The following is a 12,446-nucleotide window of genomic DNA, read 5'->3' as shown; positions in this document are numbered from 1 at the left end:
AATTAAACTTTACCCTGAAGACTATAGTGAGAGATGAAGAGGGACACTATCTCATACTCAAAGGATCTATCCAACAAGAAGACTTAACAATTCTCAATATATATGCCCCAAATGTGGGAGCTGCCAAATATTTAAACCAATTAATAACCAAACTGAAGAAATACTTTGATAATAATACACTTATACTTGGTGATTTCAATCTAGCTCTTTCTATACTAGATAGGTCTTCTAAGCACAACATATCCAAAGAAACGAGAGCTTTAAATGATACACTGGACCAGATGGATTTCACAGATATCTACAGAACTTTACATCCAAACTCAACTGAATACACATTCTTCTCAAGTGCACATGGAACTTTCTCCAGAATAGACCACATACTGGGTCACAAATCGGGTCTGAACCGATACCAAAAGATCGGGATAGTCCCCTGTATATTCTCAGACCATAATGCCTTGAAATTAGAACTTAATCACAACAAGAAGTTTGGAAGGACCACAAACACATGGAGGTTAAGGACCATCCTGCTAAAAGATGAAAAGGTCAACCAGGAAATTAAGGAAGAATTGAGAAGATTCATGGAAACTAATGAGAATGAAGATACAACCGTTCAAAATCTTTGGGACGCAGCAAAAGCAGTCCTGAGGGGGAAATACATCGCAATACAAGCATCCATTCAAAAACTGGAAAGAACTCAAATTCAAAAGCTCACCTTACACATAAAGGAACTAGAGAAAAAGCAACAAATAGACCCCACCCCCAGCAGAAGAAGACAGTTAATTAAAATTCGAGCAGAACTCAATGATATCGAGACCAAAAGAACTGTGGAACAGATCAACAGAACCAGGAGTTGGTTCTTTGAAAGAATTAATAAGATAGATAAACCATTAGCGAACCTTATTAAAAAGAAGAGAGAGAAGACTCAAATTAATAAAATCATGAATGAGAAAGGAGAGATCACTACCAACACCAAGGAAATACAAACGATTCTAAAAACATATTATGAACAGCTGTATGCCAATAAATTAGGAAATCTAGAAGAAATGGATGCATTCCTGGAAAGCCACAAACTACCAAAACTGGAGCAGGAAGAAATAGAAAACCTGAACAGGCCAATAACCAGGGAGGAAATTGAAGCAGTCATCAAAAACCTCCCGAGACACAAGACTCCAGGGCCAGATGGCTTCCCAGGGGAATTCTATCAAACGTTTAAAGAAGAAATCATACCTATTCTACTAAAGCTGTTTGGAAAGATAGAAAGAGATGGAGTACTGCCAAATTCATTCTATGAGGCCAGCATCACCTTAATTCCGAAACCAGACAAAGACCCCACCAAAAAGGAGAATTACAGACCAATATCCCTGATGAACATGGATGCAAAAATTCTCAACAAGATACTAGCCAATAGGATCCAACAACACATTAAGAAAATTATTCACCATGACCAAGTAGGATTTATCCCTGGGACACAAGGCTGGTTCAACACTCGTAAAACCATCAATGTGATTCATCATATCAGCAAGAGAAAAACCAAGAACCATATGATCCTCTCATTGGATGCAGAGAAAGCATTTGACAAAATACAGCATCCATTCCTGATCAAAACACTTCAGAGTGTTGGGATAGAGGGAACTTTCCTCGACATCTTAAAAGCCATTTACGAAAAGCCCACAGCAAATATCATTCTCAATGGGGAAGCACTGGGAGCCTTTCCCCTAAGATCAGGAACAAGACAGGGATGTCCACTCTCACCACTGCTGTTCAACATAGTTCTGGAAGTCCTCGCCTCAGCAATCAGACAACAAAAAGACATTAAAGGCATTCAAATTGGCAAAGAAGAAGTCAAACTCTCCCTCTTCGCCGATGACATGATACTCTACATAGAAAACCCAAAAGCCTCCACCCCAAGATTGCTAGAACTCATACAGCAATTTGGTAGCGTGGCAGGATACAAAATCAATGCCCAGAAATCAATGGCATTTCTATACACTAACAATGAGACTGAAGAAAGAGAAATTAAGGAGTCAATCCCATTTACAATTGCACCCAAAAGCATAAGATACCTAGGAATAAACCTTACCAAGGAGGTGAAGGATCTATACCCTAAAAACTATAGAACACTTCTGAAAGAAATTGAGGAAGACACAAAGAGATGGAAAAATGTTCCATGCTCATGGATTGGCAGAATTAATATTGTGAAAATGTCAATGTTACCCAGGGCAATTTACACGTTTAATGCAATCCCTATCAAAATACCATGGACTTTCTTCAGAGAGTTAGAACAAATTATTTTAAGATTTGTGTGGAATCAGAAAAGACCCCGAATAGCCAGGGGAATTTTAAAAAAGAAAACCATAGCTGGGGGCATCACAATGCCAGATTTCAGGTTGTACTACAAAGCTGTGGTCATCAAGACAGTGTGGTACTGGCACAAAAATAGACACATAGATCAATGGAACAGAATAGAGAACCCAGAAGTGGACCCTGAAATGTATGGTCATCTAATATTCGATAAAGGAGGAAAGACTATCCATTGGAAGAAAGACAGTCTCTTCAATAAATGGTGTTGGGAAAATTGGACATCCACATGCAGAAGAATGAAACTGGACCACTCTCTTTCACCATACACAAAGATAAACTCAAAATGGATGAGAGATCTAAATGTGAGACAAGAGTCCATCAAAATCCTAGAGGAGAACACAGGCAACACCCTTTTTGAACTCGGCCACAGTAACTTCTTGCAAGATACATCCACAAAGGCAAAAGAAACAAAAGCAAAAATGAACTATTGGGACTTCATCAAGATAAGAAGCTTTTGCACAGCAAAGGATACAGTCAAAAAAACTAAAAGACAACCTACAGAATGGGAGAGGATATTTGCAAACGACATATCAGATAAAGGGCTAGTTTCCAAAATCTATAAAGAACTTATTAAACTCAACACCAAAGAAACAAACAATCCAATCATGAAATGGGCAAAAGACATGAAGAGAAATCTCACAGAGGAAGACATGGACATGGCCAACATGCACATGAGAAAATGCTCTGCATCACTTGCCATCAGGGAAATACAAATCAAAACCACAATGAGATACCACCTCACACCAGTGAGAATGGGGAAAATTAACAAGGCAGGAAACAACAAATGTTGGAGAGGATGCGGAGAAAAGGGAACCCTCTTACACTGTTGGTGGGAATGTGAACTGGTGCAGCCACTATGGAAAACTGTGTGGAGGTTCCTCAAAGAGTTAAAAATAGACCTGCCCTACGACCCAGCAATTGCACTGTTGGGGATTTACCCCAAAGATTCAGATGCAACGAAACGTCGGGACACCTGCACCCCGATGTTTCTATCAGCAATGGCCACAATAGCCAAACTGTGGAAGGAGCCTCGGTGTCCATCGAAAGATGAATGGATAAAGAAGATGTGGTTTATGTATACAATGGAATATTACTCAGCGATTAGAAACGACAAATACCCACCATTTGCTTCAACGTGGATGGAACTGGAGGGTATTATGCTGAGTGAAATAAGTCAATCGGAGAAGGACAAGCAGTGTATGTTCTCATTCATTTGGGGAATATAAATAATAGTGAAAGGGAATATAAAGGAAGGGAGAAGAAATGTTGGGAAATATCAGGAAGGGAGACAGAACATAAAGACTCCTAACTCGGGGAAACGAACTAGGGGTGGTGGAAGGGGGGAGGAGGGCGGGTGTTGGAGGGGAATGGGTGACGGGCACTGAGGTGGACACTTGACGGGATGAGCACTGGGTGTTTTTCTGTATGTTGGTAAATTGAACACCAATAAAAATTAATTAAAAAAAAATAAAAATAAGACAACAACAATAAAATCAAAAGTACCCAAATAGGCAAAGAAAAAGTCAAACAATCACTTTTTGTAGATGACATGATACTATATGTAGAAAACCTGAAAGATTCCACACAAAAAAAAATTGCTAGAATTAATGCATGAATTCAGCAAAGTTGCAACACATAAAACCAATGTGCAGAATATGTTGCATTTCTATACACCAATGACAAAGCAGCAGAAAAAGAAATAAAGAAATCAATCTCATTTGCAAGTGCACCAAAAACATAAGATACCTAGGAATAAACCTAACTAAAGAGGTAAAGGATCTTTACTCTGAAAACTGTAGAACACTTGTGAAAGAAATTGAAGAGGACACAAAGAAATGGAAAAGTATTCCACGCTCATGGATTGGAAGAAGAAATACTGTTAAAGTGTCTATACTACCCAAAGCAATCTACACATTTAATTCAATCTCTGTCAAAATACCACCAGCATTTTTCACAGAGCTAGAACAAGCAATCCTAGAATTTGTATGAAACCACAAAAGACTCTGAATAGCCAAAGCAACCTTGAAAAAGAAAATTGAGGCTGGAGGCATCATCATTCTGCATGTCAAGCTATATTACAAAGCTGTGATCTTCAAGACCGTATGAAACTGGCACAAAAACACATAGGTCAATGGAACAGAATAGAGAACCCAGAAATGGGCCCTCAACTCTGTGGTCAACTCACCTTCAACAAAGCAGGAAAGACTATCCACTGGATGAAGGACAGTCTCTTCGACACACGGTGTCAGAAAAACTGGATAGCCACATGCAGAAGAATGAAACTGGACAAGTCTATTAGACCAGACACAAAAATAAATTCAGAATGGATTAAAGCCCTAAATGTGACATAGGCCCTGGAAGAGAACACAGCAGCAACTTTAACCTCAGATATGGCAACTTCTTACCACATCTCCAAAGGCAAGGGAAACAAAAGAAAAATTGAATTCTTGGGACTTCATCAAGATAAAAAGCTTCTGCACAGCAAAGGAAACAGTCAACAACGCTAAAGGTCTGCCTATGGAATGGGAAAGGATATTTGCAAACAACATATCTGATAAAGGGTTAGTTTACAAAATCTATAAATAACTTACCAGATTCAACACCCAGAAAATAAATAATCCAATTTAAAAATGGGCAAAAGATGTGAACAGACATTTCTCCAAAAAAGACATCCAGATGGCTAATAGACACATGAGGAGATGCTCAATATTACTCATCATCAGGAAAATGCAAATCAAAACCACAATAAGATACAACCTCAGAACTATCAGAATGGCACTGAGGGGGGCACTTGACAGGATGAGCACTGGGTGTTATTCTGTATGTTGGCAAATTGAATACCAATAAAAAATAAATTTATTATTAAAAAAATAACTATCAGAATGGCTAAAATCAACAACACAAGAAACAACCAGTGTTAGCGAGGATGTGGAGAAAGGGGAACCCTCTTGCCCTGCTGGAGGGAATGTAAGCTGGTGCAGCTGCTCTGGAAAAAGGTATATGGAGGTTCCTCAAGAAGCTAAAAATAGAAAGACCCTACAATCCAGCAACTGCACAACTAGGTATTTATGCAAATACAAGAACAATAATTCAAAGGGATACATACACCCCAATAATTATAGCATACTGTAGCCAAGTTATGGAAGCAGCCCCAGTGCCCATGGACTGATGAATGGATAATGATGTGTCATATATATGCAATGGAATATTATTCAGTCAAAAAAAAGAATGAAATCTTGCCATTTGCAATAACACGGATGGAGCTAGAGAGTATTATGCTGAGTGAAATAGAGAAAGGCAAATACCACATGATTTCACTCATCTGTGAAATTTAAGAAACAAAACAAATGAGCAAAAAGGAAAGAGAAAGAAAGACAAACCAAGAAACAGAATCTCAACTATAGAGAACACACTGATGGTGACCACAGGAGCGATGGGTGGGAGATGGGGGATGGGGATTAAGGACTGCACTTGTCTTAATGAAGCAAAATAAAATAAAATGATTATTTAAAAAACAAATTTAAAGATTTCAGCCTCCTTGTCATGGCAGAGGACTCCTTGCCTCTTCTCTGTACGTACTCCCTGGCATTGAGCTCCTCTTTTGCATCACTACCTCTTAATCCTGCAAGACTCATGAGCAAGATGCTACTTCCCATGTTCCTGCAGATAAGGGATCTTGAAGCTCAAAGCATTCAAGAGACTCTTCCAAGGAAGATCATGGTAAATGTGGAAAAGGACTAAGCTGCACCTCTGCACACACCAAAGTCCCTGCTTCCTTACTGCAAGAAGAGCAGCTGGTCTACCCATGGCAGGGGCCCCAAGGAGCTGGCTCTTAGCAGACACAGAGCCATCAGCAGAAAAGCAACTCACCACGTATGAGCTAACTGGGTGGGTCAGTGGTCATGGTGGTGGCACCTCACCATCTTCATGTTCCAAAAGTTGAGAGTCATGTTTCCTCATTCTGTCCACCCAGACACTTTATCCACAGAACATCCACTCTCTCTAACACAATTGGGGTGCCCAGCCTTGACTAATGGCCTTGGGAGGCCCCCAAGAATTCCAAAGGCACTTTGCTCTTCCCTTCCCACTCACTACTAGGTGGGAACCTATGAATACAGGAGTCTGTGGGAACCATGAGGAAGGGGTAAGGGCCTCCCAGTCTAAGTCGGGACAGTCCTCAAGACAAAATCTTGAATGCTGCCTCAAAAGTGCATATGGCTGGCAATGCTCACAAGAGCATGACAACAGTGACAACGGGTCAGGGCCTTTGGCTGTGGACATCCCTCTGGATACTGTTGGCTGGGCATTGAGCTTAACCTGATTTATTGCAGCCTTAAGGTAAAGAAGGGGTGAGGGACATGTCATGATCTCTGAGACTTAGTGAATGTCCAGGTCATTGCAGAGCTTGAGCTGCAGGGACGGGCACATCCCACTCTTGCTGGGGGGGTGGCATGGAGGGTGGTGGCCCCAGGACCTGAGCCACCCATTGTGGCCACCTACCCATTCCCTGCAGCCATTCTCAGAAGCAGCCCTTCTGTGCCACCAAGAAAGCAGGTTGACGTGAGCTGTCTGTCCAGCCTGGTGAAAGAGTCCTGCCAGGTCCAGGGGACGAGACCCTCAGGGAGACCCAAGATGGACATGGGATTCACTCTGGACAAGGAGATGCAGAAGATGCCGAGGCTTCCCTTCTTGTACAAAAAGCCAGGATGGCAATGAGAGTGCGTTAGCTCCTGCTGGGCCCTTGGCTTCGGGCACTGGTGGCTGCAGCAGCCCCTCTCCTGCCATGAAGGAACGCCCTTCACAGAGACACCCACCCAACACCCTACACCCTCAGCGACATCAGCCCTGGTTACCCACTGGTCAACCCTCGGTCTCATGTCTGAAGTTGCTCCAGGCCCTAGAGAGTGATGACTGCCCCGGCCTGCTGGCCTCTTCTCTCTGGGCTTTGTTAACCACCTAGCACCTCTCTGAGCTGCAGGGACAGGGGTGGTGCTGCCAGGAGCCACTGGGGTCTTCTGTTCTTCCCATAGCAGGATTGGAGCCCCTCCCCTTGTTGTTTCATATTTGTTTGTAAGCTCTTGCCTTTTTTTCTGGTTTTTACTCCTTTTTGCTTATATCACAGGGTCTCAGAGGAGGGAAATTCTGTTTCTTATTCCTCTCTGTTCCCTTTGGTGGCTTCTCACAACCTTCGGTTTGTTGGCAACAGCAGCTATTTGCTCTTTGCAGCTTCTGGCCTGAGAAATGTAGCAAGAGGACTTTTTTCTTGTGTTCTCACCCATATGGACCTTCCTCCTGGAGTGTGAGGCTCAGGAAGCAGCTCCCTGCTGGCAGAGGCCACCAGAGGTCAAGTCTCAGAGACAAAGCTTCTCCCTGTGAGTGTGAGGACCAGCGGTCGGTACTCAGAGCACACCTGCATTCTGGCCATCTGGTCTACCACCGTGCTAGATTCCGGGGGGAACAAGACCCTGCAGCAAGATTAGCTCACCAAGGCATGGCAGCACCACAAGCCCCAGGCCAGCTACTCCTAGCTCACCGCCTTTTTCAGAAGCAATTGCGTGGACATGTCCTGACTGAACAGGGTGGTCTCCCCACCTGCCTTGGAGTTCGGCCTCTGACTCAACTCTGAGTCTTGCTCAGGGCAGCTGAGTCAGCCAGGAGACACCTTCCCAGTCACTGTTCTGGAAGGCGTAGGGGAGCCAGGAGCCTGCAGCTGTGAGCAGAGGCTGGAAGACCCACCAGTTAGCCCAATCCTGGCCACCCCATTATGCTGGTCCAGACACCACAGCCAGCCCTCGCCAAGGTGCACACCTGAAACGCCCATGTCCTCTCCCTGGACGATAGGGCCAGGCTCCCAGCACTGAGCATGAGCACAGCCAGCCACACAGACCCAGCTCAGCTGCCCCGATCCAAACTGCACACAGTGTGCAGTTCTCTGTGGAAGGCTCAAGAGCTATGCCAAGGTTAGGTGCTATCCTCCCCAAGGGCCTGACAGGACGCGCAGGTCCCCCAGAGCTGTGATGGGTCCTCTGTAGGCCAGACGGCACCTGCAACCTGCCTGGTTTTCTGTCTCTGCCATGGTGGAGAGGCAGGGCTAGGGCCTAGGGCTGGGAGCTGGAAGAGATGGGCCTGCAGGGCACAGAGGGCACCTGCCCTTCCCCCAGCCAGGAACTGAAGGTTCTAGAAAGCCAGAGCAGGTGCTTCCTGAAGGGCCAGAGCAGAGCTTACCCTTGTTCCCTAAAAGGAGAGAAGAGGTCCCAAGGCTGAGACCTTAACACAGTGATCCCAGAAAGGGGCTGGGGCTCAACAAGCCCTGCCTGTGAGCCAGGAGCTACCCCTGTGGGTTCCCAGGAGGCCTGGGCATGGGGATGGGAAGGGACCAGAGGCCACAACCCAGCCCTCAACCTGCCCTGCCCTCCAGCCCAGGTCCCCAGGGCAAGCCGTTCTCATGGAGGCTGCAGCCACCCCCTCCCATGACAGACCACTGCTCTTTCTCCACTGTCCCTGCCTCATCCCTGCCTCCCCTCCCCCACTGGCTTCCTTCACAGGTGCCTCGGGGCCCTTAGGCTGCTCTGCCCCTACACAGGGCCTCCCTACGGTTCTCCCCCGGCTGGGCCATCATCACCCCAGACTGGACACTGTCCATGTGCTGGTGTCCAGCCATGTCCAGAGAGGCTCTGCACCCCAGCATGGCAGCGGGTCCCCCCCCTCACCTGTCGTCAGCCTCCCCGAGGTGACATCGACAGCTACACCCCTCGCTGGGCCTGCTTCTCCTCATTTTCCCAAGACCAGGCCAGAAGCCTAGAGCCCCAGCCTCAGCCCTGAATCCTGGGCGCACAGCCCTGCAGGGCGCACTGTCCTGCCCTCCCTGCTCCCCCCATCCTCATCCCACCACCTCCCACAGGAGACCCTGTGACCTACCTGCCACCCCAGGGGCTCCCTAACAATCTCCCAGCATCCAGGCTTCCCTCTCCTGCTGCCTCCAGGCCTCCTGGATCCATTCTTCACACCGTACTGGACAGAACTTTCCAGAAAGAGACTAAACAGGGCCCGCACACCCATCAGCCTCTTCGAGGGGCACACAGGCCACTCAACTACATGGAGCCTCCTCCGCAGGCGCATGGCCAGCCTGGGGTTTTGGCAACTTACTCTTCACTGACCCCTCTGCCAGCAAGCCTGTCATCGCCCCCTCCCAGTCCCTGGCCCACACATGAGCACACCTGCCTCACCAGCATGGGCCCGGGGAGCCTGTAGGTCCTGGCACCCAGCCTGATGGGTGGTGTCTGGGGACAGCAGCCTGTGTGGGGTGGGGGTGGGGTGGCCCTGGGCCCTGGACCCTCATGCCCCTCCCCCTGCACCCACCCCACAGCCAGGGGCATGCAGAGCTGAGAGCCTTCTCCATGACCAGCAGTTGGGGCAGACAGGCATGCGGCGGCCACAGTGGGCACTGCCTTGGCCCCCAGGGGCCTGTTCACGAGGACACTGATGTGCTGCTCTGTGTGCACAGACGTGGCCAGGGGGGAAGCAGCCTTGCAGGCCGAGACTCTGGGAGGCCCCTGGGGCGGGCTGGCGGTTGTCCACCCCCTGGGGGCCCAGGGGCCTGGGTGGGGACCAGGGGCCCAGCAAGCACTGGTGCTGCCTGCCCCTCCACCTGTGCCACCACCCAAGGCCCACGTGGCCTGAATGCAGGTGGCCCATGGGCGCAGCCTTGGACCTTCTCTAATTTCAGGAAGAGCAAAGGAAAACTGATGCAGGAGAGCCTTCAATGCTGGGATTGTTGTTCGTAGTGGCCACCAGTTTGCAGCTGATGTAGGAATGGCTGGGAGGATGCAGCCCCGTCTCCCATGCCAGCTCTGAGGCCCCACCCAGCACCCCTCTGGCCCTGGGGGTTTTGGCCCAGGCAGGAACCACAGTGCTAACTGGGGACACAGTGATTGACAGCTCTACAAAAACCCGGTGGGCCAGCGGTCCGAGGGTGCCTGAGGCTCATGGGGCAGGCTCACTGCAGACCCAGCGTGGGTCAGCGGGCAGCCCCAGGAGGCTGAGAGGGGTGCTTAGTCTGCTCAGAAGGGACATGGCAAGTGGACGTGACATGGCCAGAGGGCTGGATGGGGCCCTGGTGGTGAGGGCCGTGTATGGAGAATGTGCCCTCAGGATCACAGCCGGTCAGCTGTCAGGAAGGACACCCACATGGCAGCCCAGGGGCCTGAGGCAGGAGGGATCACGCGGGGCACGGGGCGGGACATTTATTCGAGCAGAGGAAAGACTTTCTGGCTCCTGCATCTCCCTGGGGACCCTGGCTGTGGGGTCTGCTTCAGGCTGCAGCACAGGGACAGCTCACTGGGTGACATTTACTTTGACATCTGGGGCCCAGGCACCCTGGTCACCGTCTCCTCAGATGAGTCTCCCCTGCAGCTGCTCCATGGGCCCCAGGCCATGTCCCCAGGGCTGCTCGCAGCTCCACCACGGCCATAGTGCTGGAGCCCCAGAGCCCTGGAGCCCTGCTGTCGTTAGCCTGAGATCCAGCCTGGGGCCCCGCAGGACTGCGGTGCAGCCCCCTTGGGCCCTGGGGGGTAAGCAAGCCAAGAGCCAGGCAAGAGAGCCTGAGGACAGCTGACGGCTGGGAAGGAGAAGTTGTATCAGGGCCCGGCGTTTTGTGTGCTGGGGACTAGGCAGATGTATCAGTGTGAACATGATTACTTAGACCTCTGGGGCCAGGGCACCCTGGTCACCGTCTCCTCAGGTAAGTGCACCCCTACCTGTGTCTGTCTTCCCGTGGGGTCATGTGGCTGGGGGCAGGGAAGCCAGCTGCGTGCGGCACCCTCCAGCATCGAGACACAGCCCATGCAGGGGGCCGGGGAGGGTTTATGTCAGGGGAGAAGCAGGGACTGTGTCCCTGTGCAATGCTTTTGGTTACTGGGGCCAGGGGACCCTGGTCACCGTCTCCTCAGGTAAGACAGCTTTCTGTTCGCCCCTCTGTCCTGGTGCAGGGAAGCAATTTCCAGAGACTCCTGGGTTTCTGAGGGACCCTGTGGGGAGCCCAGGAGCTGCTTTGGAGGCTGTGAGGTCCTCGCTCTGTGGACGGCCTTTCTGGGGGCCATGGGGGTTTGCCTGCGGCAGTCAGGCCGGCACAACGGGCTGTGTCTGGGGCGCACAGACCAGAGGACTTGGGGCGTCTGTGGCGGCCGGGCAGCTGGGCAGTGGGTGGGAGTGAGGTTTTTGTACACCACCTAATGGGGCCCTTGGCAATGTGACAACTTTGAGTACTGGGGCCAGGGAACCCTGGTCACCGTCTCCTCAGGTGAGTCCTCACAACCCTTCTCTCCTCTTTCTCTCCGGGGCTTTTTGCTGCATTTGGGGGAAAATGAGGGTGTCTGGGTCTGGGGTCCAAAAGGACTCGGGAAGGAGCCAATGGGTCAGCGGTCCCTTGCCACCTGGCCCTCCGGCAGCCTTGGCTCCTGGGGCCACCTGGTTCTCTCAGCCCCAACGGCTGTGATTTGAGGTCCAAGGCCTTTCTGGGTCCCATTTCTTGTCTGGGGTCCCATCATGGTTGTCATATTGTGACAACTGGTTCTACAACTGGGGCCAAGGGACCCTGGTCACCGTGTCCTCAGGTGGGTCCGCACTCTCCCTAGTCGGGCTGCAATTGGGGGTTCACGGTGTTGGGCGTTCTGGGGCTCAGGAAGTGGAGGCAGAGATGGAGGGCCAGAGATGGCCCTTCCACTGCCCCGAGGACGGCCGCAGAGAGGGACGGGGCAGCTTCTTTGCCTGGTCTGGCCACCTAATCTGAGCCTTCCTGGGGGCCGCAGTGGCTGTGGCGTAGTCAGCAGAATAGGGATCTGTGGCTTTGACACACCCGCTCTCTGGGGTGACGGCCCTTGGGGTAGATTGGACTCTGTGTCCCCAATGGTTGGGGGCTGTTGGCCGGCAGACAGGCGGCCCAGGCAGGCAGTGGCCGGGATGTAGGGTCTCAGGGGCAGTGGAGGGTCTAAGAGCCTCCGGGTTACAGTGACTCAGAGGATGGGCTTCCACGGGCCGGACATAGTGCAAGCCTCAGAGTCGGGGCGATGCCGGGCCGGGCCCCTAGG

The 12,446-nt window shown here is 49.9% G+C and overlaps 3 gene segments (V, D, J or C); all 3 read left to right on the top strand.

The window, feature by feature from the left end:
- Nucleotides 1–12,446, top strand: part of LOC112930265 (immunoglobulin alpha-2 heavy chain-like) — a 1,136,867-nt gene that overhangs the window by 919,342 nt on the left and 205,079 nt on the right. The window contains 1 exon segment of the C gene segment in view: nucleotides 11,244–11,309. Coding sequence covers nucleotides 11,244–11,309 — 66 coding nt within the window.
- Nucleotides 1–12,446, top strand: part of LOC112930321 (immunoglobulin gamma-1 heavy chain-like) — a 931,325-nt gene that overhangs the window by 855,325 nt on the left and 63,554 nt on the right. Inside the window, 1 exon segment of the C gene segment in view lies at nucleotides 11,623–11,659. Within this exon segment, the coding sequence occupies nucleotides 11,623–11,659 (37 nt within the window).
- LOC112930269 (Ig mu chain C region-like) overlaps nucleotides 1–12,446 on the top strand; it is a 551,713-nt gene that overhangs the window by 531,185 nt on the left and 8,082 nt on the right. Inside the window, 1 exon segment of the C gene segment in view lies at nucleotides 11,044–11,101. Within this exon segment, the coding sequence occupies nucleotides 11,044–11,101 (58 nt within the window).

The sequence above is a fragment of the Vulpes vulpes genome, chromosome 6 (genome assembly GCF_048418805.1).
Source record: "Vulpes vulpes isolate BD-2025 chromosome 6, VulVul3, whole genome shotgun sequence".
Classification (NCBI taxonomy): Eukaryota; Metazoa; Chordata; class Mammalia; order Carnivora; family Canidae; genus Vulpes; species Vulpes vulpes.
This window is presented reverse-complemented; position numbering and strand designations above follow the sequence as displayed.